Source organism: Ornithodoros turicata, unplaced genomic scaffold (genome assembly GCF_037126465.1).
Source record: "Ornithodoros turicata isolate Travis unplaced genomic scaffold, ASM3712646v1 Chromosome31, whole genome shotgun sequence".
In the NCBI taxonomy this organism is placed as follows: Eukaryota; Metazoa; Arthropoda; class Arachnida; order Ixodida; family Argasidae; genus Ornithodoros; species Ornithodoros turicata.
The window spans coordinates 320,442-347,672 of record NW_026999355.1 but is presented as its reverse complement, the minus strand read 5'-3'; the positions used below and the strand labels follow the sequence as shown (position 1 = coordinate 347,672).

The 27,231-nt window shown below is 43.6% G+C and overlaps 1 protein-coding gene across 2 annotated transcripts; it reads left to right on the top strand.

Annotated features, from left to right (window-relative positions):
- The first annotated feature begins 323 nt into the window (after positions 1-323).
- On the top strand, positions 324-26,078 carry LOC135373711 (WD repeat domain phosphoinositide-interacting protein 2-like). Of its 2 annotated transcripts, XM_064606784.1 has the most exons (13): positions 324-571; positions 2,482-2,564; positions 3,315-3,538; positions 6,520-6,657; positions 7,574-7,666; positions 11,810-11,880; positions 11,942-12,049; positions 12,992-13,159; positions 13,220-13,327; positions 16,199-16,272; positions 19,367-19,420; positions 20,394-20,530; positions 25,201-26,078. In XM_064606784.1, exons 1-12 carry the CDS (start codon positions 438-440, stop codon positions 20,504-20,506), a joined length of 1,368 nt encoding a protein of 455 aa, XP_064462854.1. In that variant the 5' UTR covers positions 324-437; the 3' UTR covers positions 20,507-20,530; positions 25,201-26,078. The 2 variants fall into 2 exon arrangements, with proteins under 2 accessions (XP_064462854.1, XP_064462855.1); XM_064606785.1 differs by lacking the exon at positions 19,367-19,420 and having other exon boundaries at positions 325-571.
- Positions 26,079-27,231: the final 1,153 nt, after the last annotated feature.

Below are 27,231 nucleotides of genomic sequence, written 5' to 3'. Positions count from 1 at the left end.
TGTTAGGGCGCACAGCGCTCTTTACTTTTAGCAGACATTTCGCTGTCGACGAGCAAAGCACATAGAGGGGACCAATGCATATTATCTTTCTTCATGACTTTCGGAGGTCCTTATGCGAACTTGTAATTTATTTATTTCGGAAATTCACGAAATGAAAGTGAGCCAAGTGAAAACTCGTAACGCTTGCTTCGCTATCTCACGGAAAAACGCTGTAACGCAAGATAGCGAAAGGAGGCACTTGCCAACATCACACCACCGGAAGTGACGCATTACGTTCCGTAGCCAATCGACAAGCAACAATGTATGCTCGCGCACAGAAACAGAGACCGAGGATTTCCTGCGTAGCGTAGCCTCAGCCCCTCAGCTCACTTCGCTCAGCTGACCGACAAAGGGTCGGGAACGGTGTTGTTTGTTATCGGGAAGATGTATTGCAACTAATGCGGAGTTTGGCAACAAATTTGAACAGCATCAGCAAGGGCGTCAAGTGTGGTGTCAGTGAACTGATGAGTCTCGCCAACGAGGCGGGAGACTCCGCTAGTGGAGTATTTGTAAATTTTAACCAGGATTGCAGGTAAGTGTATCCTTCCTTTTGTTTATACTGTGGACACCTAAACCAGGATCATGAGCAATCTTGATAGATTAATCTCAGTCATCTGCACAAAACATGTAAGAGCGGAGACTGGCGTGAACTATTGGTGTTTATTTTCTTATCTGTCACAACCTTATCGACTGCCTATGCATGTAAAGGGCGCGTCAGCTGAATCGATTACGTGTTATTGCGTAATCTATGTTTGTATCTCCGCTTACAGCGTTTGTTTAATTGGCTTTTTCTTGCTATTATGTCGTGTGGTGACAACGCACAGCTCCAAGGGCGCGCGAATTTCGCTGCCTGGCATAGTTACTGTGTGTCCCGTCTCATCATTGCCTCTTGTGGCCTATGTGTCATCGCCTTCGCTGTCTGACATCAACATAATCATCCATATGGTCGACTTTTTTTTTTACTAATACCAAGTATTGCGCTCGACCTCTTTCATTGCAGTTATCCTTGGCGAACGCGCAGGGCTAGCAAATAAGGAATGCATCCTTGCGTAATACCATATTGCAGGTGCAATCATAGTTCTGGGCCTGGGGCGGTTTGCTACTTTTCCGAAGTGCTTTGCATTAAGCAAGTTAACCGCGAGCAAGTGCGATATGATTATACGTAGAAACGCGAGCATACAACCCGCAACTTTACAGTACGGGCTAGACGCTACATCGCAATTTGAGTGATTTTATAGCTTTTCTTTTTAGATACTATTGTGTCGAGAATTCTGCGTACGAAAGTTCAGCGCCCGTATTTTGCACATATGTTGCAGCGCACTGCGTGTGCTATATGCTAGCGACGCGGTTGAATTTCGCAGAGTTATTTTGATCCGTGGCGAGAAATTATGCCAACCAAAATGAGGCTGAATGAAAGGACTCGCGCGACGAGGGTGCAGTGCAGTGTCGGGCGCGCATCACTCTCTGATCGTCTATGTTGTGAGCTCGAAACATCCATAGAAGACAGTCCCACTGTTGTCCTGAACTTTGTTTGTAATGCTGTGACAACTTTATAAAACTCATTGATACATCCTTCTGCCTACATAAATCAATCATCAGTCATTGTTCTAATATACGCAAACTGTGTGTTGTTTACATTTGAAATGATTGCAACACACAGAACATGGAAGTGTACCGTAACCTACACCATGCAAACATAAAGAAGACAGCATCATGACCTTGCAGACTTCATATGTCTGCATGAGATATTTTTAGGCAACTTGCGAGGTTAGAAGTGTGCTCTTGATTGACAATGTAGTTGAAAACATTAGTCCCTTTGAGTTGCATTTGTTTGTCTGATACTACGTGATGTATGTGTGGTATTATCAAAATGGAAACTGCAAATTGTTGCATTGCCTGTCCTTAAAAAAGCCAGAGTTCTAATGATTCATTTGAGCATGCAAGTTTCGTCCCATGTGCTTCAGCAGATTTTTATAGTGAACGTATACCCTTCCTCAGCACCCATTATCCTTTGTGGGAGATTTTCTTTGTAAATGTGTTTTTCTGTCAAATGTTATGTCAGTTACATTGCTACTTGGAACTGAAAGGAATCGTAGTCATGGTAATGAGTCCAGAAAATGAGCAGTTTTGAACTTTTGGTAAGTTTTTTGTGAGACATATAGTGATTGTATTTCTATGTGCATAGCCTGTGAGAGGTGATATCATAAGCACAGATTAAGCAGAGGTTTCTGTTATTATGCTGTTGGACTAGTTGAGAAACCTGCTTCTTTTCAACGAAGAGGTGATAAGCAGTATTCCAGAGTGAACGAACTAGTAATAGCAGTGTGTTGCATAACTATTGGATGATGTAGTAACACAATATTTTGTATGTGTCTTATCGTATTGTCCCTGTGCATGATGCAGACTGTTTTCCAAAATCTGTAATGTGACTTCTGTGCGTAGTTCTTTGGCTGTTGGAACTCGGAATGGATACAAGCTCTTCTCCTTGGCCAACATTGACAAACTTGAGCAGATCTACGAAAATGGTATTGATCTATTGGTCTATTGATATTGATCCATTGGTTCACTGTTAGGCACATTCAAGTAGAAAGCCTCATGCAAATAATGAAACTGATATTAAAACATTTCATCAGATGTCAAACACTTGTTCAGCTGCGATGAACATTCAAACAGTGAATCAGGCATAGCAGAATACACATTCTAGTCTTCTCGATCCTTTCATGTGAAGTACTACAGATACATTGCTATGTAATTTGAAATGTTGATGCACAGTGTGCTCAGTGCAAAAGTTCAAGGGTGGAGCTGGTCCATTGCAAATAAAGAAAGTAAATTCCTTGTGCTCTCTATCTCGGGTTTCTCTTCGTTTCGTCATTGGCATTTGTAATAAGCAAAGGTATTAGCTGAGAATTGAGTGTTTGATGTCTGCACAAATTTTGCAGAGTAACATTTGCAGAAGCTTTTGTCTCTGGATTGATTTAGCTAATTTCTTTGTGGTTGTCTGAGGACGAGGGGAGTAAAAAATAACGTGTTGGACTAACTGGAGGTGCGCCCGTTAATTCCTTCTGACATGTGCCGGCATTTAACTGCTGTAACAGGCAGTAAATGGTATGTGGGCAGCACTGGTGTGTCCTGCATCACTAACGTGTTGGACGCACTACATTACCCTTTGTTACCACACGAGGCACGACATCTTTCTTTCTTTCTCGGTAGCTGTGCGTACAAATATAGAAATAATAGCGGGGCAAGCCATTGTTGACAAATGGCTTCTGTTCCAGAAACTGAAGACATATGTCTGGTGGAACGGCTGTTCTCCTCCAGTCTGGTAGCAGTGGTGAGCTTGTCATCTGCACGCAAGCTCAAGGTGTGCCATTTCAAGAAAGGATCAGAGATATGCAACTACTCATACTCGAACAGCATCCTGGCAGTACGGCTCAATCGGTGCAGGCTTGTCGTCTGCCTCGAGGAGAGCCTCTACATACACAACATCAGGGACATGAAGGTATGAACTTGGAAATAACAATGATGTATTGGCACTGAGTGCATATGCACCCTAACTTCATCTTGACCCTAACTTCATGTATTCATGATTTATAGTAGACCCCGTAAGAGTTACTGATAATTCAGATACATTTGCTAATTTGTTATGTGGCATCACAGCATAAGCATGCATTCACGAGATCAGGTAAGTTGCATGGGCTCACAAATGTATAGATAATAATGTGCACCAAAATAATATTCATAATGGAAATAATGCGCTGTGAGACATGCTTTGAGCATGTTGAGTAAGAATTTCCAAAACTGAAGGAGGGGCAAAAGGACAGCACAGCAGCTAGTGGCAACTAAGATTTACCGTGAAAACGTGCAATTATAGAAATCTTTATGGCACATTTCGAAGGTAAAGTTTTCAGTTGTGAATAGCTGCTGTGTCGTCTTCTTCCTCATCTGTGTGTTTTGGTAATCATTGTTCAGCATACTGCAATATTTGGGGACGCGAAAGGCGGGGACATAAGTTACACAGTGTGATAGCATACTGCAATATTTGGGGACACGAAAGACGTGTACACTGTGGTACATTGTGTACCTTATGTCCCGGTCTTTTGCGTCTACCAAATATTGCAGTATGCTATCCCTCCAACTAACCCAACTTTCTGCATTTGTTCAATCATTGTTCAAGATGAACTGTTATCCATTACCTCATTTGCGCACATATAAGTGAAGCGCATTGGGCATTATAGCTAAGCGTTGCAGACAGCAGGTCAGAAGCATGACACCGTGAAAGTTCATTCTAAGCAAGCCCACTTTGCTCAACATGAAGTTCAAAATCTGCCAAGCTTAGACCAAAGTTATACAAGCATGTCTGTCCTATATGTGATCTTATCATCACTGTCACTTTGGCACTTCCCGTGGACTGCCACAACAACCCTCACAGGAACCTCTGTCAAACGACAACTTATCAACTGACAAGCAATCGTCAAAGGGCATGACCTAGGAACAATACTTATCTCCAAGTGTATCCAGGGCCCTTTGATGCAAAGCCTTGCTTTGGTCCCCTGCGTGCATCATTTTGCATAGTCAAATGAAAAAGGAAAACTTGATAGACATCAAAAGTAATTTGTTAGAGCATTCCTATCTCCTCTGTAATACTGTTAAGGTACTGTTCTCAGCACGATTCCACCTCGTCATGACGTTGCCCACATCTGTGAGGCCGACAACGGCAAGCCCTTTCACCATCACCACCACCACGATTCCACCTTTCAGATGCTTTACCAACTTGGGTGCACAAATGCTTGGATGCAAACGGTGTACTTTTGGTCCTTTGCTTTTGGTATATAGTGAACCCGTCCGATAGAAGCACAGCCAGCCCATGTTGCATAGTAAGAGCCACCAGATGTGCCTTGCAGAGGAGGACACGCTGACCAAACAGTGAAGTGAAAACGTTGAATAAGGGGAGAAAAGAAAGTGGTCAACAATACAGTTGCAGTATGTCTGTGCATTTGCAGCTTTCACACATACATACACCTGTTTTTTTTGTTTTTTGTTTGTTCCCGGTGTCTTTCCAGTGGTCGGTGGAAAGTTCTGTTATGCTAGTTCGAGAGATGTTCCCGGAGCTCCATACGTACACGGTGTCGATAGAAAGAGGAGTTATGTCGGCGAATGACGGAATTGATGGATGTTTCTGGTGCAGAACACAATCTCGTGAAACCTGGGGAGTGACACTGCTTCCACTACAGGCCGTTTACAGCTGGTCGTTCACGGGTCGAGCTTTATTTTTGAAAAAGTATTACAACATTTGGAATTTTTGTAGTACTTGACACAACAGATGGAGCAACATGTTAAGTACAGCTTACATGATTTCTGCTGATAACTTAAACGTATGAGAACTGTTTCTGCACAGGTCCGTTGCATATTTGCTAGAGAGCATTTGCGAAAGAATATCTAAATTTTGGCCACTCTGTGACTTGTTCCTTTGAGCTCATGCTGCCCTTGAATTGGTGTGAGCTGTTGATCAATGCTAAGGCTTATAATTTGGTCCTATATGACACAGTAATATACAGGGTGTTCAAAATTAAGCTTTCACTAGCGCTTTATAAATAGGCGAACAAAAGAAAACTGGTGCTACTTTTTCTGTTCCTTGAGTAAGAAACAGGTGCTACATAATTAGCAGCACCTGTTTCTTACACAAGTAGCGTAAAGTTATAATCCGGTTTCCTGTCATCGCTGTGTTCGCGTAGCGCTCGTGAAAGCTTAATTTTGAACACCCTGTACGTATACAATGTTTCTCTTATAGTTTTTGAGGAACTTTGTAGCCTAGAGATTCCAGATCAGTGCAAAGAAAAGTTTGTGTGTTTCGATGGCTCAGTCTGAGAGTATGCACATGTGCAACAAAATGTCCAAAATTGCTACTACGAATACTACCGTATTTTCCGGTGTGTAATGCACGCCTTATACAGTAAAAAAGTGCTCTAAAGAGGTCCTGCTCGTTATCTAACGGTGCGCGTTATACATGGAAATATTTTCCTACATAGTTCCTTTTGTGGTCAGTGTCGTACAAATTCTAGCCTCTTCCAGGGTGTGCTGTGAGTTTCTCCCATATCTCTTAGGATCAGTTGACAATGCCGGAGGAAGGGCTCTGGACTTCCTAAAAATTAATGATGCTGCTTAAGGATGCTATTGAGCAGTCAATAATCCTGAATTCATTTCAGAAGGCTGGAGTGATTGAGAAGGGACACGAAACTAAATATGTTTCAAATGAAGCATGTGCATATATTATACACAGTCTTGGTTTATTGTGTATGGTGGTGGCAGTACAGAAGCCTGTATAGCAACATTGGGGTGCGTGTTATACATGGAACTTTTTCAAATGTAGCCCGTTTTTAGGGGTGCGCGTTATACACCAGAAAATGCGGTATATTCCTCTGTTACTTGCCACTCCAGCAGTTCAAGAATCTCAAAAGTTAGATGACAAATTATTTTTTTCAGGTGCTGCACACCATAAGGGACACTCCTCCCAATCCTAGGGGCCTCTGTGCCCTGTCTGTTTCCAATGACAACTGCTACCTCGCTTACCCTGGTTCAAGCACAATAGGGGAAGTGCAAATTTTTGACGCTGCAAACTTGGTGAGCAATCATACTTACTGATATTGTAACTGGACAGCAAAGAAGACTGTACAGGTCTCGCCAAAAGTTTACGGAACATGCGAGCAATGTGTTTTCTCCTTGGTGCGACAGCGGAAGCGGGCTTGTTCACTCGTTCAGGTGGAGGGTAGAGGAGTGCGCCGGCACATTCAAGCGATACTGAAATTACCGTGGTGTGTCGCTTCCAGTGCTCTCGCTCACCCCTCTGAATGAGTAAATGTGCCCATTTCTGCTCCTCGGTAGGGTGTCACACCGAGGAGAAAATACACTGCTCGCATGTTCCGTAAATTTTTAATCCCATTAGTGGCTCATGACGGGCTCAGCTTGTAATGAGTCATCTACCATTTTGTAGTTTGTGACACATACACATATGTATCATGCACATTTCTGTGCCATTTGTGTGGTTTATGATGTGCATTCCTACAGACGTCTCTGTGACAGCAATTTGACGCGTCAAACTCGGGTTCCACCCTAAAGAGGCAACCTTAAATTACGGTTGCAAATTCGGATAAGAATTGGGTTAAACCCTAGAACTTCATGCTGTATTAATAAGGCATGATTATCGTCATATTCATAGTTTGAAAATAGAAAATCTGTTTTTGTTTGGTGGCTAGATCCAGCTTATTTTTGCTCTGCCAAGAAGACGTATTATATTGCATTGTCGATAGTAAATGACAGCATTACAGTGGCATGGACAGGCTGTTGTCACGTTTTCCATTTTTGATGGTGCCATAGTGAAGCTGAAGTTCATCTTCTATGAAGTTCTGTCTTTCCTGTTTGAATTTTCGGAGTCAGAAAAATTGGTTGACGACTGCCCTATTTTCTTTTGGCAATATTTCTTGTAATTGGTTTGTGTACTTTTTACAGAAAGTAACAGTGTGTGATGCTTGCGTTTCAGCAAGCCAAGATGATGATACCTGCACATAACAGCCCTCTGGCAGCACTAGCATTCAACACAAATGGAACACTGATCGCTACTGCATCAGAAAAGGTGAAACTTTCTAAAGTTTGGGTCTGTCCTGCTGCTGTCCCTGTCTGCTTTCAAGCAAGTTGCCAGCTGACCTGTAAGGCCCAATATTAAGGCCCCTGGTTTTCTGCTGCGGCAAATTCAAAGTTCCTGCTTAGCAAAGCAAAGCAAAGCTGCTGCTTCGAATGGGAGACACATTATTTTCTTGGTATAATTTGGGAACAAAAAATATTTTATAAACTTACAGATTCAAAGCACCGTTGTGGCTCTGTATTACATGATGTCTTGTGTTCTCCTCTGACAGTGAATGCCGTCTGTCACCTGCAATCACTTTATACCTGCTGAAATGTCTTTCGGCATCTACAGAGTTTATAGGAGTTGACAAATACTTGATCGTAGTAGACACTAAATTCGGTGCAGGCACCCTCGTTCCATTCCAAAACCCAGTCACCGTATTTACTCGCATAATTTGCGCAGTTTTTTTCCCCAGAAAAGTCTGAAATGTTGGTGGTGTGCAAATCGTGCAGGAACATTCGTTACGATATTCAAATCATATTCAAATGTTACGATATTCAAAATTTCAAAATTTTGGTATGCCGGTGATACAGTCAAATTCCTTTACAACGAAACTCAGGGGACAGCAGAAAAAATTCGCAGTAAAGGTATTTTCGTTAAAAAGGATGCCCATTATTGGACCTATAGGGCTCCAGCGGGACCGGAAAAAAATTTTCTGTAGTGGTATTTTCGTTAAAAAGGTGCTCGCTATAAAGGAGTTTGACTGTACTGGCTATCGGTAGAGTCGATTTTGACGTTATCACTGCCGTGTGCGGGCGCGAAAGAAGTACCCAAATACTGCGCGACCACCGACAGTCGAGAGGCAAAAATGCTGGCCCATTACTGCTCACACATATGTCTGTGAAATACATCGAGACTCTGGTGGAAGACGCCGCCAGTCGTACTTGACAACCGAAAGCACGCTATATTTCCCAACTTTGTCGTGGTGTGCTGTAAGGTTTGTCATAGCGTGTTTGTCCAGCGTTTCTTTCCGATTTTCGTAGTTCGAGTGACAGTATCCTCCATCGCGTCACTGGGCCATCACCCGGAAGTGTGCACAAATCATAGAAAAGCACCGCAATAACTTCAATAGCACTGATGCCGTTCCGAAAAACAATCGCCACGGTTGCTGAGACGTGCGTGCCAGATATCTGCGCGCGAAAATGCGGGTTCGCCAATTACTGGATTTTTTGTCTTCTTGTCATTTTGAGTGCTAAACTAGGGGTGTAGAAATTATGCGAGAAGATGCGTCGAAGGGTCACGTGTACCTTGGAGCAGTTGGGAGCGTGCACAGTACGCGCTTTTATGACGCTTTTTTGTGACGCTTTTTATGACGCGCGCGAGACTATCCGGCCGTGCTACTGAAGTGTGGGGTACGTTTAATGTGCGGGGAACAATAATGTACGAGCATTTCCGTGCTCAAGTTGGGGCACGTTCAATACGCGAGTGTGTCCAATATGCGAGTAAATACTGTAGCTTCGTGCTCGCCTCATTTGCCTTATTAAATGCGAAGTAATCATTACAGTGTGACCCCACTAATTTGGACTCTCTTAATTCAAACTTTTGAGTAATTTGAAGTGACACTTAGGTCACATCAGAGTGATGTGTATTTGAATGGGAAAATGCCTAGTACAGTCGAACCTCGTTAATTCGAACTCCACGGGAACCGTACTTTTGTTAGAATAAAGCGGAGTTCGAACTACCGGGAGGCCCACTGAATAACGGCAGTAAGTGCGGGGTGAGCACAAATCACGACAGACACGTTGCAGCCTGTGAGGCTAAGCCTTGCGAGTGTGCTCTTCGCTTACGTTCCTTGATATTCTATCATGCAGCACAGTTCACATTAAATCGCCAAAGCCATAAAATCGGCATTTATTAACAGAAGAGATAACATACCTTTACATCACGAAGTAATCTGTTATCTGCGTCTGCACGCGCTTCCTGAAACACGATTCAGTTAACATGGTTTGCAGCTTCTGTAAAACTTCGAGAGCGGCGTCCGCGTTGTCCTCGCTGGAAAAGTAGCGCTGTGTCACGTCTAGTGCCGATGCACTCGGTATTGGCACCCGCTCACTGGTTTGTTCACCCAATTCATCATCACTGTGCGTAGCAGGGTCTTCAGGCTCAGTCCGGTCGGAGCGCACAGACTCGATGATTTCAGCGTCAGTCAACGGTCCACACGTGTCCTCGCCTTCGTCCGTGTTGACATAACTTTCTAAGGTAACTCCCTCCGGCACGTTGAAACAAGCTTCACCAAGCAGGCGGTTGTCGTAATCGGAAGAAATCTGTTCCACGCTCGCAGTGTCCTCCAAGGGTACGCCGAAACCGCCCTTTCGAAAGCAATTTGCGATAGTTTCGGGTTCCACGGTCTTCCATGAGCTTGCCAGAATATGGACCGCTCCCAGGAGATCCATGTCATATGGCTTGGCATTATCCAAACACAGAATGATTCTTTCCAGCAGGTGTCTCCTGTACAGAGTCTTCAAATTCTGAATAATTCCTAAGTCCATTGGCTGCAAGACGGCTGTTGTGTTTTTTGGAAGGAATGCCAAGCGGATCGCCTTGAGTCCCTTCATGTCACAATGTGCAGAGCAGTTGTCCACGAAAAGAAGAATCTGCCTGGCTTGGGAAGCAAATTTTCTGTCCAACTTGTGTACCCACTCGGTAAAGATTTCGGCCATCATCCATGCACTTTTATTCGCTTCGTAGTCCACAGGATAGGTTCTGACTCCTTTAAAACACCGGGGTTTGCTTGCTCTGCCGATAACAAGCAGCCGACATCGTTCTGTACCCGTTGCGTTTGCACACACCAGAACAGTAACTCTCTCTTTGCTTTTTTCCCTCCGGCGCAGGCGTCACCTTTGAACGTGATTGTCTTGTTTGGAAGCAATTTGAAATAGAGTGCCGCCTCATCGGCGTTGAATGCGTCGTCAAGCGAATTGTTTTCGAGGTGCTTCTTTAGAGGGCCAGACAGCCATTCTTCGCACGTGGCTTCGTCGATGTCTGCTCTTTCGCCAGAAAAGCTCTTGAAGGTCAGTCCGTGACGCACCTTAAAACGAGACAGCCAACCTTCTGAAGCACTAAAGTCTTCAATGTCCAACTGCATGGCGAAGTCCCTTGCTTTTGCAGCGATGATGGGCCCGCTGAGCGGAAGATTTCGGCTTCGGACATTCTTAATCCAAGGAATGACGGCGCTCTCGAGGTCTGGATGGGCCGAAGTTCGCTGGCGCTTTCTGGATGGCTCCATGTTTTCCTTTTCATATGCAGCGAAGATAGTGTCTTTGTTCTTGATATACGTGGACAACATACTTTTCTTGATGCCGAACTTCTTCGCGATTTCGGTCTTAGATATCACACCGCATTCCACATCTCGCAGAATTTCTACCTTGGTCTCCAGGTCTTTTGCCGATGAGTAGTTCCCCGTTTTCACCATGATGCCAGTGACGGTGGCGGAAAGATGCGATGGCAAAGAAATATTCACGTCCACAAGGTCATACAGGAAAGGAAGCGGCTGGCGCGCACTGTGGGCAGAATCCACGGGGTCGACGGTGGTGGCAAGGGGAGGAGGGGAGAACAAAGAACGAGGGAAGCAGGGAGCCCAAGGAGATTATGCTGATTGCGCGTCCCCTGCCTTTCAGTTCGGCTGCCGTAAGGAGGTCAATGCCTCTGGAACACGTAGAAAAGGGTGGATGCGTCATGGGCAGCATGCATGCATTTGCACAATGGTCAATTGAAAGGGGCCAGACTATACTCTGGCCAGGGGCATGTTTACTAGTTCAGTGTTAAGCGTTGATCTTAGACTATTTGTTATAAAGGCAATACTTGCAGAATGGTTGAACAGCTATTGATTTGCTTGACCAGGTTTAAATCCTACCATGTTTGCTCCCAACGATTAAGGTATTACAGTTGTATATGCTATGTTTAGTGCTATCTCCATAGGTTTTCTGGCTCCATGATGAAGCCAGACTGACTGGGATCACAAGATTATGATGAGAACACACACCTTGTATTCACCCCAAAAAAGTAGTGCAAACAATCGAAAGTATTTTGAGGCATTTGCGTCGTACCTGTAATAATTAATGTCACATGTTCTCTGTACCTTCTTCTCTTTAGGGCACTGTGATCCGTGTGTTCAATGTTTCCGATGGACAGAAGCTCTATGAGTTCCGAAGAGGCATGAAGAGGTTAGTGCACGTAACAGTGGTAGATAGTCGGGTATTCACCTCTCACTGGGACTGCTTACAGGTGTGTGAGCATCTGTTCGCTATCATTCAGCTCGGACTCCATGTTCCTCTGTGCTTCAAGCAATACTGAGACTGTGCATATCTTCAAACTGGAGGATCCGAAGGAAATGTGAGCTCTAAAAATTTATGTGCTTGGTCTAGCCTGCTTCCATACCATTTGGTTAGCTGAGCAGCGAAACACTTGCCATCCTCTTAGGTTGATGGGAAACATGTTGTGTAAGCCACACTGAGTAAAAATGGCTCATTTACTTTACTAATTACCCACTTACTTTTTGTTCTATGTGAGCAACACTGGCAACCAGTACTTCAGTCAAAGGCTAGAGTAGGCGCTGTGGTCGTCTGCTCTCCACTTTTTCTTTCAAGGAAATTGTGCCAGGACAATGCACCTGGTAGCTTTTATTTCCATGTTTTGGTGCACACAGTTTATTTATTGTCATCTGGCCTTCCCAAATACCTTCCTTGATATTTCTTTCCATAGTGCAGTGTAAAATCAGTTTTCTTATCAGAGTCGAGGACGATACTATTGATATGACTTTTTAGATTTTCTTAAAAGTAGCTAGATTGTGAGCCTTGTCTTGTGTACTTCATGACCCCTATCCTGCCTCGCAGCTTTTAACAACGTCACTATATAGCAGAGCCTCTTCATTCTCGCATTATGCTGTATAGGCAACCTGCCAGGGCCTGCCATTCGGCATTCGAGGCGACTGGTGTTTAGAGTGTTGACGAGTTGCAAGAACTAGAGTGAGCAGGGATCATGGATGCGCATTCTTTTGAAAGAATCTGAGCTCTCCATGTGACGTCCAGCGGTGCCAGGGCTTCTTTGTTCTTGTAGCACGCTGCTGCAAGAGGTTAGCTAGCATGGTGTAACGGGTAGCATCTCTGCCTGGGAATTAGAACTTGTGGGTTCAAATCCCACTGCTGGTTCCTATTCTTCAGCTGCCATTCTTTGAAAGCAAATATGATTGTCATGCATAGACACCAACTTCAACCCTCTTGAACCTGACGTGCCCGTGCCCCACGTAACTGTCCTGCTTGATGTGCTCTCACATAGGAAGGTGTCGGAAGAGTCTGGGACCTGGATGGGCTATTTTGGCAAGGCCTTAATGCAGAGCGCCTCCTATCTGCCCAGTCAAGTGACTGAAATGTGGAACCAGGGACGTTCCTTCGCGACAGTGCACCTGCCTTTCTCGGGAGTGCGCACCATTTGTGCCCTGGCACAGTAAGGGATCCTACCACTGTCAGAGAAGAATGTGTATCAATGATGGCAACTTTGTTTCAGGATTCAGAAAGTGATGCGAGTACTAGTTGCAACCGTGGACGGCTATCTGTACGTGTATAACTTGGACCCTGTGGAAGGGGCTGACTGTACACTTGTCAAGCAGCACCGGTATGCTGTTCGTCAAAATGATAGAATCTATGTATTCACAGGAGTGACATCCACACGGAATGTTCTATTGGAAGAAAAAGCAAAAGATCTCCTCAAAGGACGGAAGTTCTGCTGCGTGTCATGCTGAGCGTTTGTACAGCATTGGAATATTGAAACTATTGAATATTGAACTATTGTGCACATAGCAGACAACACCATCGGGCCTGTCGTCTGCTACGGAATATCCTGTGGCTGTGCCGCCGGATATTCCCCTTGGTTAGAAGAGCATGAAGACATGATGTCGAGAGCTCGTGCTCACGTGCCAGCAGAAAGTGATGATGTTTTGTGCATCTCCCTCTGGAGTATTCTGTGAAATGTCACTCATGTGAATACACAGAATGAGACAATAGGATGGTATACGCGGCACACTATGAGCACTTCTTTGCAGATGTCTCCACTGCTTTTATCGGTGATGTTAATTTCATGCACATAAAAGAAAAAGAGGCAATATCTGTGGACTGTTAGTGTGTGTGAAGTTTCAATTAGTAATGCCATGAACCTGTTAAGGTTCAAAGTTACAAAATTCTAGCTTTGATTTGGAAAATTTGAACAAGTTTGCCTAGTTTCAACTTCGTTGCATGTGCTTGCCTATCTTCTTCCCAGAAACGGAACCACATGTTTTACAACTCGAAAAACTACCACATATTTTGTGTTATGTCTGGATTATGATGGTGTATGTCTTGCTGTATGCCATATGCTTATTTGAGCTTGTGCTAGCTAGATGGATTGGAAACCGTCGAAAAACAAACCTGTGATATGAGCCACCTAGCGAGCTCTGCACTGGTGCAAAGGAAAGGCCCTGCTGCACAAGCAACATTTGTCTGTTACTAAACTGTTCAAGAACAGACACAGATAGATGTTTTAAATTTTCAGAGCTATATCAGTAACATCATTTTTAGCTTTTCACCGGAAAGGCCAGTACTGTGATCCTTTACGAATCTCTGCGAAGCTGACGGGAAATTTGAAAGTCTGTTGAACATTGCGAACCAGTGGGGTTCAACTGCTATCCTGAGGTTGTGTAATGTTTGTGATGTCACTAGTTGGAACAAAGATGACACTTGTGATCAGGGTAATAAACTCAACTAGAAACGGAATGAAAAAGGCAAAATATATGTTTTTTTTTTGTTTTTTTCGTGAACAGATTTTAAAAGGGCACTAAATCATCAAAAAGATTTCTCCTGATGAATTGAAAGATGTCCTTACCTTGAGAGCAATGCAAAAGGAACAGGAATCACCGGTTGTGTCATTTGCAATTTATGAGCAAAAGAAACCGCAATTTATGCTTTCTTTGTCGATTCACACGATGTGCGCAACCAGGTTGCAACATTTGAAATGCGATGCTCTGGTTGCACAACCCGAACTGCAGGAGTTGCACGGCCGATCGAGCAATTGCACGAGCAATTTTTCCTGCAACTCTATGTGCAATCTGTCAATCACATGACTCTTCCCTCCAATCGTGTCCAATCAGATCGACGGGCTGCCATGCGCGATTTCCGTGACGAAACTTCAATGTGTCAGTTGTTTCAGCGGCACTACGTGGGACGATGAAATTATCACTGATCAGTAGAAATTATGGAAGTCGCAGCAAATTGAAGTCACAACGGGTGAAAGTCTCAGTGTGATTGGACGAAAATGATGACAATTATGTTTTTTCACGCCATCTGGTGACTACGGTGGTCGCCACGACATTCGGAGTTGCTCGCCGTGGGAAAGAGGCCTATTTGGTGCAACAAGTGCAACCGAGTTGGAGCTAAAAAGTTGCATTGTGTGAATCGACCCTCATTGAGTGTGACAATGTGGAGAGACCCCAGATTTGTCTCCTGAAACCTTCTCACCTCAACCCTCAAACTATATCCCACAATGATTGTACAAATTGTTTCAGGGAACCAATGAGAGCCCGCTCCACATTGTCAGCCTTCTTGAGATGGAGTGGAAGAGGGAAAGTGTAAATTGTGCTCTGTTTTGGTCATAAATCACGAACAACATAACGGATGGATCCCATTCCTTTTGTGTTTGTGTAAAGGTTACAGCATCTTTAATTCTGTGTGGAGAAGCTTTTGCTCTTGAGTGCCATTTTACTGTGGACCAATATTACTGCTGCCATCTTCGAACTGAACGAGACCTGAAAAAAGAAAGAAAATATGGGTACCTGTTCAAATCACAGTTAGGAAACGGTGACAAAATATTAATCAGAATTACCTTTTTATGGCTCATTTGTGAATACATTAGCTGGCTTTCTTAGCTTTGATCTCCCAGTTTTATTAACCCTCCCCAACAATAAGTGCACGAAAGTTTACTATTCTGAAAGACACAGTTGAAAGCAAAAAGAAGCGATATCACAGGTTACAACTTTATTTTCCTGTCATTTGATATTTGGTTACACGCTTATGGTTTAAAAAATTATGCTGGTACTGCTTTCAACTAGGTTTTTTTTTCCCTGTTACATACCTTTCATCACGCTGATTTCCCACAACATAGAGCCTACATATCCTCTGAAACCATGAATAAACAGTAAAAAAAAGTGATGCTGCCCTTACTTAAAATTGAACCAAACCCATAAAAATTTGGGCTCACTTCTGTGCACAGTGCAAGAGTGGCAGTTCTACTCAGTCTCCAACTGCTTTGCTTTGTACAGGAAAATCTCTATTGGTGCAAGCCCAGTAAGAAATTGTTTACAGTATGTGGCCTACGATCCTTGAGGTTTCTTCTTGTCATAAGATTTCTGTACGACATGCATATCTATGTAGACATGCATTTCAGGGGATGAGTGTAGGCCCAACTTTGCCTTCCACCATTACGGATATGTATTCACCTCTAATGCTTGTCTCCCAGACTAGACGGTCGAGAAGTGGTGCCGGAGACTACAGAGAGCCCACCGCGCAAACAAAGTACAGTGCAGCCTCAAGGTGAGCTCATTTGTTATGACAGAATTTTGTAGTTATACTATAGGCATGTTTCTTAACTGTCGGTCGGCTGTTGCACAGAATGTTGTGTTTACGTTATGTTTACGTTGTGTTTACGTTTACATTCGAGAAGGTCATTCTTTCTTTTCTGGGATTTTATACCTTTGGAAACTAAAATTATGCGTGGAGCCTGTCCTCAACCTGGATGTTCCTACATGGTGGCTGCTCTTCCTCCCCACCTTGCTTTAGTAGAAGTGCAGCGAGCAGAGATAAATTTGCTACTTATGGTATCATATTGTATGAAAACTCGAACCAGCACTGCAGTAGCATTATTTTCACTTCACTGTGTCATGTTGTGTGTCACTACTAGACTTGTATTAGTCAGTTTTGAAATGTTATAAGGGAACTACAAGCATGGGTGGACTAAGAAAGCTAAGTATATACATATTAGCCGAGCAGTTTGTTGCAGTTTGGAATTTGAAAATGCGATTTTCAACGCCTGGAAAACCCTGGAATTTTTCACAGTCCTTGAAAACCCTTAGCTTTGCATCGTTTTCTTGTTCTCATGGAGCTGCCAGCGTAAATTCCACCTCCCAGAGTCAGAACTATATAGATTCAAAACCACAGGAGCTAGCACTCTTTGCAATTGGGATCAGCATCAAGAAATTAATGGTACCTTCCATTATAATCAGTTTTCCTTTCTGTCCTATGATCTCTAACATTCAGGAGGAGTTAGTCACATTTGTAAACGGATCATTATTCTATGCAGTCCCTGTGTATTCTCTCACGTGATACCTGTAGCCTATAAATATTTCTATGAAATATTGAATAATAGTATTTTACATCCTAGACAAAAATGGCAACTGAACAGTTCTTGAAAAAGACCCTCGAATTTTTGTTCAAAAATTCAGCGGGAGCCATGTGCAAGGTTGCTGTTATCTATCACACATGCAAGGCCTAAAGGGCAAAGATTACTCGAATGGAACGTTGAATTCAACAGTGCACAGGTGCCTCCACATATGGTGTGTTGTGGTCATACTGTCATTGCCGCGGGAGACTGCTCCTGCTGAAAATGTGTGGAGGGAAATATGTGGGTCCACTTTCAACATGGGGAGTTGCAGTCAACCAGGTTGGGGTGTGCTCAGCTCTTAGTACATGTGCCTCATGCATGCAGTCTCTTCTTCGTGAGCATTTTGGTGAAAGGTTATTCTGTGTACGTTCCTATTATGCTTGAGCTATGGTGGTTGGTGAATGTCGCAGAGTGGCACTTGCTTCAACAGATAAGTGCTCACTTTGTTGGCATATATACATATATATATATATATATATACCTTAAAGGGCCCCTCTGGATTTGGAAATATATTTTGATTGCCAGTGCTCCAAAATTGCAATGGTTCGTAACATGGCAGTATCGTTGCATGAAAGAACATAAAAAGGTAGGGCTCCTGGACAGAAATTGTAACGTCAAATCTATAAAAAAACTGTATTGCGTTAGCTTGAGACAATTTCTTCGCTGCTGCTGTTCTTATATGTCGAGAAGAATCTTCCTTTATCTGCCAGAACTAAAATTGTCTAGTCCATTAAAGGAACTGTGACACTTTGGTAGTTTATCCTCTCATGTATGCCCTGTACCCCACACCACAATAACGAGCCAGATGGAACAATTCATCTATCCTTGTATCCACACGAGCCACATCCCTGCGGAATATTCTAGTGGAAGGAGAAAACAAAAACTAAAGTTGCTCCTGGGGTGGAAGCTCCGCCACATCTTATGTCGACCATTCCCACTGCGCTAGAATATGAGGAGCGGCGTACTGTGCACATGGCAGGCAACACTACCAGCCCTGTGTCTGCTATGGAATATTTTCTGACTCAGTCACAGGATATTCCGCATGATTGGAACAGGGCGGCAAGACATTGGGCTGAGAGCTCACGCTCACGTGGCTGCAGAAAGCTATAACGTTTCTACCCATCTTCTGCTGGAGTATTCTGAGGAACATCACTCGTATGAATACATGTGGTATGTGGTTCGATGACGAGATGCAAGATGCTGAGCAGCTGCTATGAGCAGTGACTTCAGCAGAGCTAGAGTGTTGATCATTCTCCAAAGCTGTGCTGGCTGCTTAAACACTTTACTGTGATTTCACATCCATGTTAGTATTTGGTATAAACTTGACTGAATATAGGTTTGTGAAAATGCAAACAAGTGTTATATCTACCCAACATATTTTGGGGTGAAAGGTCACAGCACATTAATCGTACTGTTGCTTACAATGCGCAAATTTGTTGAAAATACTTCAGTGGCTACTTATGTGTTGTGGCTACTTGAGAAAAATGTCAGTGATACCCTCAGGCACATTGGAAGATGTTTCTATTTGCATGGAAGTGCGAAAGTAGTCATTAGCGAAAGTAGTTATTGCAGGTGGTTGCATGCAAACGACTGTCGTGAGGCGTGCGCGTTTATACTATAATGCAAAGTTGTGCCTTTAAAGCATATTCATGCTTGAAGCATGTGGACCTTGATTTCTTCTTCTGATCGTGATGAAATAATGGTCTGGTCAAATACCTTGATAAAGACAACAGCAGGAAACCACAAGACATCAATTAACGGGTTACGGACCTATTCAAAACATATTAGAAAGGGAGCAGCAGCTAGTAGCTAGTGAAACTGCCTAATAGGGTACTTACCATGTGTGGTACAAAAATACAAGTGCACACTACAATACAGTACAGGTGTATCTGTACCTAAGAAAAAAAGAACGTGCCTGCTACTCTGAGGTGTATCACTGCATTTTGAAAAGCACTGTCTCAACACAGAGTAAATATAGTCAAGAGGGCTGTTTGGAAGTCAGCATTATTATTTCCTCACTTTCCAGTCATCACATTTTGTTCTTTTTGTGACCTAAAACTCCTTTTTTTATTTCCTCAACGAAAATGCCATGCTCGTGACCATATTTGAAATTATTCCAACTGTCTAAATTGGAGTGAGATTCTCCAGAGGGGCTCTTGAAAGTTTCCTTCAGTTGGGAAAGAGGAAGCCTGCAATTGTGGGCAAGGGTCATCCTAACCTGTGGTTTGTGTCCTTGGCCTTGCGTAGGAATGTCGACGTACGCGGCGGTAGTGCGAGGTTATGAGGACTCTTCTCCGGCAGGTCTGTAAAGCCCACGGATGGCATTTTACTTCTGTTCTACCCCACTGTGCAGCACAGAGCTCCTACTAACATCAGTCTTGCTGCCGTGAATCACTACCGTAGAGCCCTCCAGAAATGTTGCTCGTGCATTTGCTGCATGGGGAGAAAAGCGTCTGCGTAGGTTTGCAAAACAGGTTTAGGGAACATTGTGGCAATTTTGGGTGGTCAAAACCAAGCAACGACCCTATCCTTTCTGTTCAAAATCCTGCCACTCAGAGGTAGCTGTGAGTCATCTAGCCTGATTGCGCAGGGGTATTAATGCCTTCCAAAATCTTTCCTTTTTCCATGGCTTTGCCTGTACTTCACATTAATGCTTCGAATTTGCTGCATTGACTTTGACGGCGTTGTGGAGCACCATATTGAGGTGGTGCACAGCTGATTCGGTTCAATTCGATTCATTCTATTCACGGTGTGCATAGTGGGACATCAAATTTAGAAGTTACCAAGTAGCAACTTGGGTGCTGGTACAAGCATTTTGTGGTGATTAGGAAGGAGCTGTGGCTCCCTATGCTCTGTTGCTTAGGGCGTGTTTCCACCTTCGAATGTGCACAGGTCACTTGCTTCATATTTTTGTGCTAATGTGGCTGCTGAAACTACTATTGTGTCCCTTATTAATGTCTCTTACTGGCACTACCTACACTTCCATTATCCACCAGCGCTGCCCAGTTACCGAGTGTCTTGAAAGCGGGACCAAAAAAAAAAGGTATCTGACCACCCAAAATCTGCCAATACAGTAGTTTTGTAGAAGCCAGTGTTTAGGTAATTAGAGTGACACAAAGCCGGCTCAGTAATTGCCCTACGGGTACAGCAGTGTTCTCGGTGGTAGAGTGAGAACGTTCTGCTGCCCGAAAGTAGGCAACAGCTTTGTAAGAATTGCTATGGAATGTGGACGTTATAATGTGTAAACGGTTATTTTGAATGTGGGAAAGAGCAGATGCAGCTGGAGTAGCAGTACCTGCTAGCGGGTCTGGCAAGGGAGGAACAGCTACGCAACTTCGTTTGACAGACAATTCGGAGTTTCCACCCATGAGCCACAACCATGACTGAATGCCCTCCCCCATCCCTCGTCAGGTGAGTTTGCTTTCAAACACATTGGGTGCAATGGATTAGCAATATACCATGAAGCCTCACTTTGAAATATGATGCACAGAACGGAAGCTTGTTGGTAGTGTTGCTAAAAACAAGTACAGTGTGCTAGAGCACTGCACAGGCTCTGTCTTACTTGAAAGCCTGAGGCCAGCCTCTTCTGTATTCTTTAAATGTTCTGTCCCGCATTTCGTCGGTTATGGCAAGCACAGCCTCTTGAATCCTCTCCTTAAGGGCCCCGACGGTCTGAACGGGCGTGCGGTACACAATGTGCTCAACATATCCCCACAAAAAGAAGTCTCAGACCGTCGAGTCTGGGGACCTTGCGGGCCACGGCATGTTGACGGATCCCCGGCCCATCCAGCGTTGCGGAAAGTTTTCATTCAGCCACTCTCGCACTTGATGCGAAAAATGTGGTGGTGCACCATCGTGCATAAATACGCATACCTCCTTTTGCATATGGAGTCTTTCCAGTTCGGGTAAGAACTCTTCTTTCAGCATACTGAAGTATGCGTCTCCTGTGACATTCCCCTCAAAAAAGAATGGCCCCGCAATGCCTTCCATCCACATTCCACACCATATAGTCACCTTACCGGACTGCACCGTCCTCTCTCTTGTCCAGTGTAGGTTCTATTTGGACCAATAGCGGCAATTCTGGGAATTCACGATCCCGTTTAGGTGGAACGTCGCTTCACCAGTCATAACGAGAAACTGCAGGTGGGTGGGGTCCGAGCGGATCCGAGCCAGCTCATCATGCAAAACTATATCCGTCTAGCGTGGTCACCGTCCTCAAGACCGTGGACTATTTGGACCTTGTGTGGGTGCTGCTGTGCGTCCTTAAGTATTTGTCGTATGGTACTGCACGGCACGCTGAAAAGTTCAGCAGCAGCTCTTGTTGATATGTGGAAGTTGAACTCGAAGGCGCCTATCACAGCGTTGTCAAGTTCTTCATTACGTTTTGTTTTGTCGTAGTTGTGTCTCATTTTGTTCACGTGTCCTTGTCCTTGAAATCTATCAACCCATCGTAGTATGGTACCCCTCGATGGCGGACGTTTACCGAAGGTCCTTCTGAACTTTCGTTTTACTTTGGTCACGCTGTTCAGGCGTGTGTGCCACAGCACGACCTGGGTACGCTCCTAGGTGGTTAGGCGCGGCATGAGATTTGCCGGCAGTGAGAAATAACAAAAAGGTGTACACGCATGTAAATAATGGATAAATATGAACAATTAAACAAGCAAATAACACTGTGGATATTGAACAATACAAGAGTAATACAATATGATAAACAAAAAGAACAGCAGGTCGGAAGCATAAACTATCACAGCAGATGAAGCGAGCCTACGAAGCAGACGACAGTGTCGTCTGCAACGAGGAGCGAACGATATCCAAGATTTTCGACAGTCTGTTTCATTGCGCTTGGGCCGTGATGCAGTGTGCTGGATTTTTTTCTTCTTCTTTTTGGTCGTAACAGCTAACAGACAGTGTCTTTGATGTCACCTCATGACATCCGCAACTTCAGTTTCATTTTCGGGCACAGCGCCACAGCTCACGGTACAGCACGGAACGGAGAGAACTGCTTCCGCGCTAAGCCTAGCGACAGCGGTATACGGCATTCAAAATGCACGGGCTCCGACATTCTTCGACTCGGATCTCGGAACATGCTCTCTGTATCAATTAAAGCTTGTGCTTTTTGAAAACCTCTGACAGAACTATGATACTGTTATTAGACATGCATTTGATTTTTAACGCTTTTTCGAAATGTGTCCGAAGATCTTTCCGCACCCTGTACATGGACAATGTGCAAGCTAGTCGTGTTTTGGCCTCTCATTGCCCTTCTGCCGTGAAACTCCAAAAGACTATGCACGGTTGAAAGAGACACTGAACCACTCCTCCAAGTTTCTCCTTCCTCTCTTGCACCTCCTCTCACTTGACATGTAGTCAAGGGAGACTCCTTACACTAGGCTTGTACATACGCGGCTGACAAAAGGGAGCCTCATGCCAAAAGAGTGAGGACGAAGCTTCTCTCTGTTGCCGGTTGTGTTGAGACAGATGTGCCATGCAGGGAACACTGACATCATGGGTAACGCAACCAGGAATACTAAATTTCTTTTGTATCTTACTTCTGTCGCCTCTCGCCATGGCGCTGTGCCAAGTGTATTACCTTCACTATTTCGTCTGAATTCTATCGTGAGATAAGTGTTAGCTCACCGAAGGTAAAAACAGGTAGAAACATCTACTGTGCCAAATAAAGGGACTATTGAAACAATTTTTTTTCTTCTTATTTTACCTACTCTGTGAAATAGAAATGAGAGACCCAGACCAAAGCTAAAAAAGCACCGTCACACTGTTTCTTACAATGCTCAGAGCCACTCTGCAAAATATTTCAATTAAATTTGTAGCAAACTATTCATAATGGAATTTTATAGCCACTGCTATGACATCTCCATTTGGTTTTGTTCTATCAAGCAATCAAGTCACCAATTTGAGATGAAACTTGTTGGTTACTTTATCATATTCATATCTTAAAACAGTCCTCAGTGACTTTTATCTTAGTGTGTTATCAATGTGTGGAAGCTCATAGTTACTTCCCTTCAAACTGAAGCTGGATGTGAACATGATGTTTCTTTTGCTTGTTCAACTCAATGCTAGGGTTTTTTTTATTACATTTGTTTGGATTCCCGGTCACTGGTATTCGTGAGGTGTATTTGCTGACTCTGCTGCTACAGCGTCCCTAAGAGGAGAAGCTTTAGTATCTCCAAGACCATTACAATATTTCAAGTTTGCCCTTGAGACAACAATTTCACGAGAATGGCAGATGCTACATGACCGTAAGATGACAAAAAAATTACACTCCTTTAAATGATGAGTACAACAAATAAATATGAAACACAATGGCAATGCTCATCTAACATGCAGTTTTATATTATGTGGAGAGAACCCTCTAGTGTGCCATCACTGTCAAACAGAGTGTTCTTTATTCTATACAAATATGCTCAGTATTAAAACTTGTACTACTACATCCAGCTCTCATTTTAGGAAATGCCGTTGAATCATTTTGAACGACTTTAATTTAAAGCAATATATAAGAAACTAGTATTACCAAATGCTTTGTCCGTGTTAACACTGGAAGAAAAGATGTGTCACTGTGACTTCCAAAATCAGAGATTTTTTTTTTTTATGCTGCCCACTGTAGAACATTTCATGAACAGCAGAGGTCATCTTATCTACTGCCGCGCATTGAATAACTGTTCTCTCAATCCATTCTCTGCACCAGGAAGATCTATCCACAGTCTGCATTTAGTTGTAACTGTTGTCATAGAAGCTGTGAACTCGTCAAGCCTCCACAGTGGCTTTTTCTTTTTTTTTTCGTGGCTCTCGCCACAAGCTCCTGTAGGAGGGTCTGCATTCATGCAATCCGAATCTGTTACATGATCCGCTACGGATGCCAGTCGTCTCACCTGGTTTCAATGTCACCCCACAGTCATTATGCAGAGGATTTGGCTTGCAGGGGTAGGCTCATCAGGGGTTACCTCTTTAACAGCCTCATGGATATGGGAGGGCTCAACAGTTTCCTGCTGAGTGGTTAGCAAGGTGACCCCGTCACCTGGGGCTTTTGTCTTCCTTGAGGCTGACACATTATCAGGACACTAAATATGGGGTGGCACATGCCAAAGAACCCTCAGATGGGCGCAGACTTACTACTGTGCTCAAGACTGTAGTTGTCAGATGACGTAAAACTGCAAATTGCTGCTACACCCATTGTGGCCCACAAACATGCCACTGGCAATTTGAGCTTGGCTTTGTTTTTGGCTTGAGACTATGCAACGTTGCCCAGTGCCATCGGCCGACTTTACACACGTTGTTTTCAACTCCAGTCTGGAACAGTATGGCTGGAGCCCCTAGCTTTCTGCAAATTCGCAAAATTTTGCGGAACCTGCTGTTTCCCTCAGAATCATTAGTTTTTTGCTGAATATTCGACGTCTTACAGAATCATGTGAGGATTTTAATTGATCTGCAGCGTTTTTGTGGGTTAAACCCAATCAGTCGCGACTTCAATGCCCGACATCACTGATAATACTGGCACTTAAATGGCTGAATCTGCCCTGACAAAAGGAAATCTAATGACAGCAACGCCAGCAGGGAGATTGACAGAGTTTAGTCTAGTGCGCAATTGAAAGTTTTGAAAAGGTGGAAAAGAGCGCAGGGTCAGTAGTGATCGTGGGAGAATACTGCACTTTCCTTTTCTTTCTTTTTTTTCTTGTTTTCTTTTGCCCGCGGAATCCCACGGGTTTGTATATCCAGCTTCGTGGAAATGCACCATTTCCACTGCAGAAAGCAAGGGGCTTTAAATGTAGCCATGTGCCACGTGGCTCGTGTGCCAAAAAAAAAAAAAAACGATATTATCACTGTGTCTAGCATTTTTAATGAAGTGTATATTTTAAGCCAACATTTGCAGTTTGATAATGCAGGTTCAAAGTTTCTAAGTCGTCGAACATTGCATATTGTTAGCAGGTCACGTTGAGTCCAGAGCAGCAGTAAAGTTTTATTGGTGGCACTGTCCCAATGCAGTTTACGCAGTGATTTACGAGAATTACTGTTCTGTCATGACCTGAGTGGTCTAAAATCTGTTGCAATTTGATCTACTGTCATTCCAGATGCTGGCTCATGGACACTTCAAACAGTTGCACCCCTTGAGGACTACCTGTGGGTCTGTGCGTCAAGGACCAGAGTGCCGACTACTCGATGTACATAGAAAGTACCATCCGCAAGGACTCTGTTCTTTGTCTGGCACTGCTTCCAGCTTTTATATATTATGTTCTATGACGAGAACCTACGAAAACAAAATCAACATTCTACTGTACTCAAAGTAGAGGTTGAATTAAGACGTTATTTATTTATAGCATCCAAGAAAACTGAAGAAAAAAAAGTTGACATATTTATCCTCCTTTCTTGTTCCGGCATTTATGTTAAGCCATAAATTAAATTATCCGGACTTCAAGTTACAAACTGTTTTCACAGAGCTTTTTCCTTTCGTTGACGTCGTTAGGAAAGAGCCCTCGGTACTACCGTACAGATAATCGAAGAAATACTGCTGCCCCTCGAATTGTTAAAGTAGACGCTACAATGTGACAGGGACAGTTGCACAGAATAAGGAAGGAAGGGGAAAAAGAAAGATGGCTCTGCAAGCCAATTAGCTGCTGACTTGTATTCGAATTGAAATACCTCTCACACCACACAGTAATATGCATCTGTTCAGCGAGCTCAACATACGCACGAGCCCAGCTCTGTCCACATTCGCGGTGATGAGCCCCCCCCCCTTAGTGGCACACGTCCTCGTGGCAGTACAGTATGTGTTATAATGTGTATGCGACACGACGGGCTTGATTTTGAGTGACTATATTTTAAAGCACACTTTAAGAGAGATTCATATTGTAAAAAGGAAAAAAAATGATAAAAACTGAATGAAGAAAGAAATAAAAAGTTTTTTATGTGACACGCTAATTCTCAAGAATAAAATAAAAAAGAAAATGTATGCGGTCTACGAGGTTCGCTTTGTCCCAGAGGTGTCTAGTTTCCTCTCATTGTTGCTGATATAGGGTGTTGTGTGTCACAAAATTCTGTCAAACAATCTAGTTGTCATGGCATTATGGGATCAGTGGCATTAATCTTTAGCAAACTTTTGCTATGGCTTATGCACACTTTGTTCAGTTTTCAGTCACTGAAAATAAAATTTCTGTGAAGTGAATCCTAAAATTTGCCAAGTCGATGTAATATTTCTTACCAGAAACAATGTGTATGTCAGATTTCCCGGATTCCATTATGTACAGCCTATATTCCCTACTGCAATGGCAATAGCTAAAGAAATCCCAATATGCATTTTCTGTTACTGAAAAGAGGAAAACAACAAAGATTCATTACGTTGACTTGGCAAATTCGGAAGCTCGATCCGCAAAATTCAACTTGTTGGGACTGAAAATTGATCAGAGTGCTTGTAACTTGTGGCAAAAGTTTGCTGAATATAAATTCATTCCATTTATTTTACTATTGGGGCTTAAAAATGTTCACTTTAAGCTTAAATTCAGTTCAACCCGTAAAGGAGCACGGAAGGCACTTGGAACATAGATTCTCTTACCGCAGGATACAAACGTATTACCTTCAGGAACCACAATATTTCCTTCGGGAACCACGAATTCCTTTAGTTACAATTAGTTTACAGATTTTTTTGTTTTTAAAATTATGTGTTAGTGCCACTACAGCACTACATGAAGCAACTACAGATATGAACTGATGGAGAGAGGACAGCAGGAAGGAGTGGGGATTAGTACCCATCCCTTGCAGACTTTACGGGGAACTGCCGACATAGTCTGTAAGGTCTGCCGGCACATTCGAACCCGTGTCACCTCCCAGTCTCCGCTTTCCACGCCAAGACTGGGAGGTGACGCGGGTTCGAAAGCACACGCTGGCTGTGGTGTCTGAGGTTTTCTCTAGGTTTTCCAGATGAATATGACACAGTTCCCCAAAGTCCGTCTGAGAATGCATACTAACCCCTCTATCCCCCACTTTCTACTGTCCTCTCTCCACCTGTCCACGTCTGTATGCCATTTATAGCCGCAGTTGTTTTGAAGTGCTGACACAGAATTTAAAAAAGAAAAGTTTACACACAGCGGCGGCGATCTCGCCCATGC

Excerpts from the sequence above, each read along its gene's own strand:
- LOC135373711 (XM_064606784.1), top strand. The coding sequence starts at position 438 with ATGCGGAGTTTGGCAACAAATTTGAACAGCATCAGCAAGGGCGTCAAG. Across the intron at positions 13,160-13,219 it reads ACCATTTGTGCCCTGGCACA|GATTCAGAAAGTGATGCGAG; the intron begins GTAAGGGATCCT and ends ACTTTGTTTCAG. Across the intron at positions 13,328-16,198 it reads ACACTTGTCAAGCAGCACCG|ACTAGACGGTCGAGAAGTGG; the intron begins GTATGCTGTTCG and ends CTTGTCTCCCAG.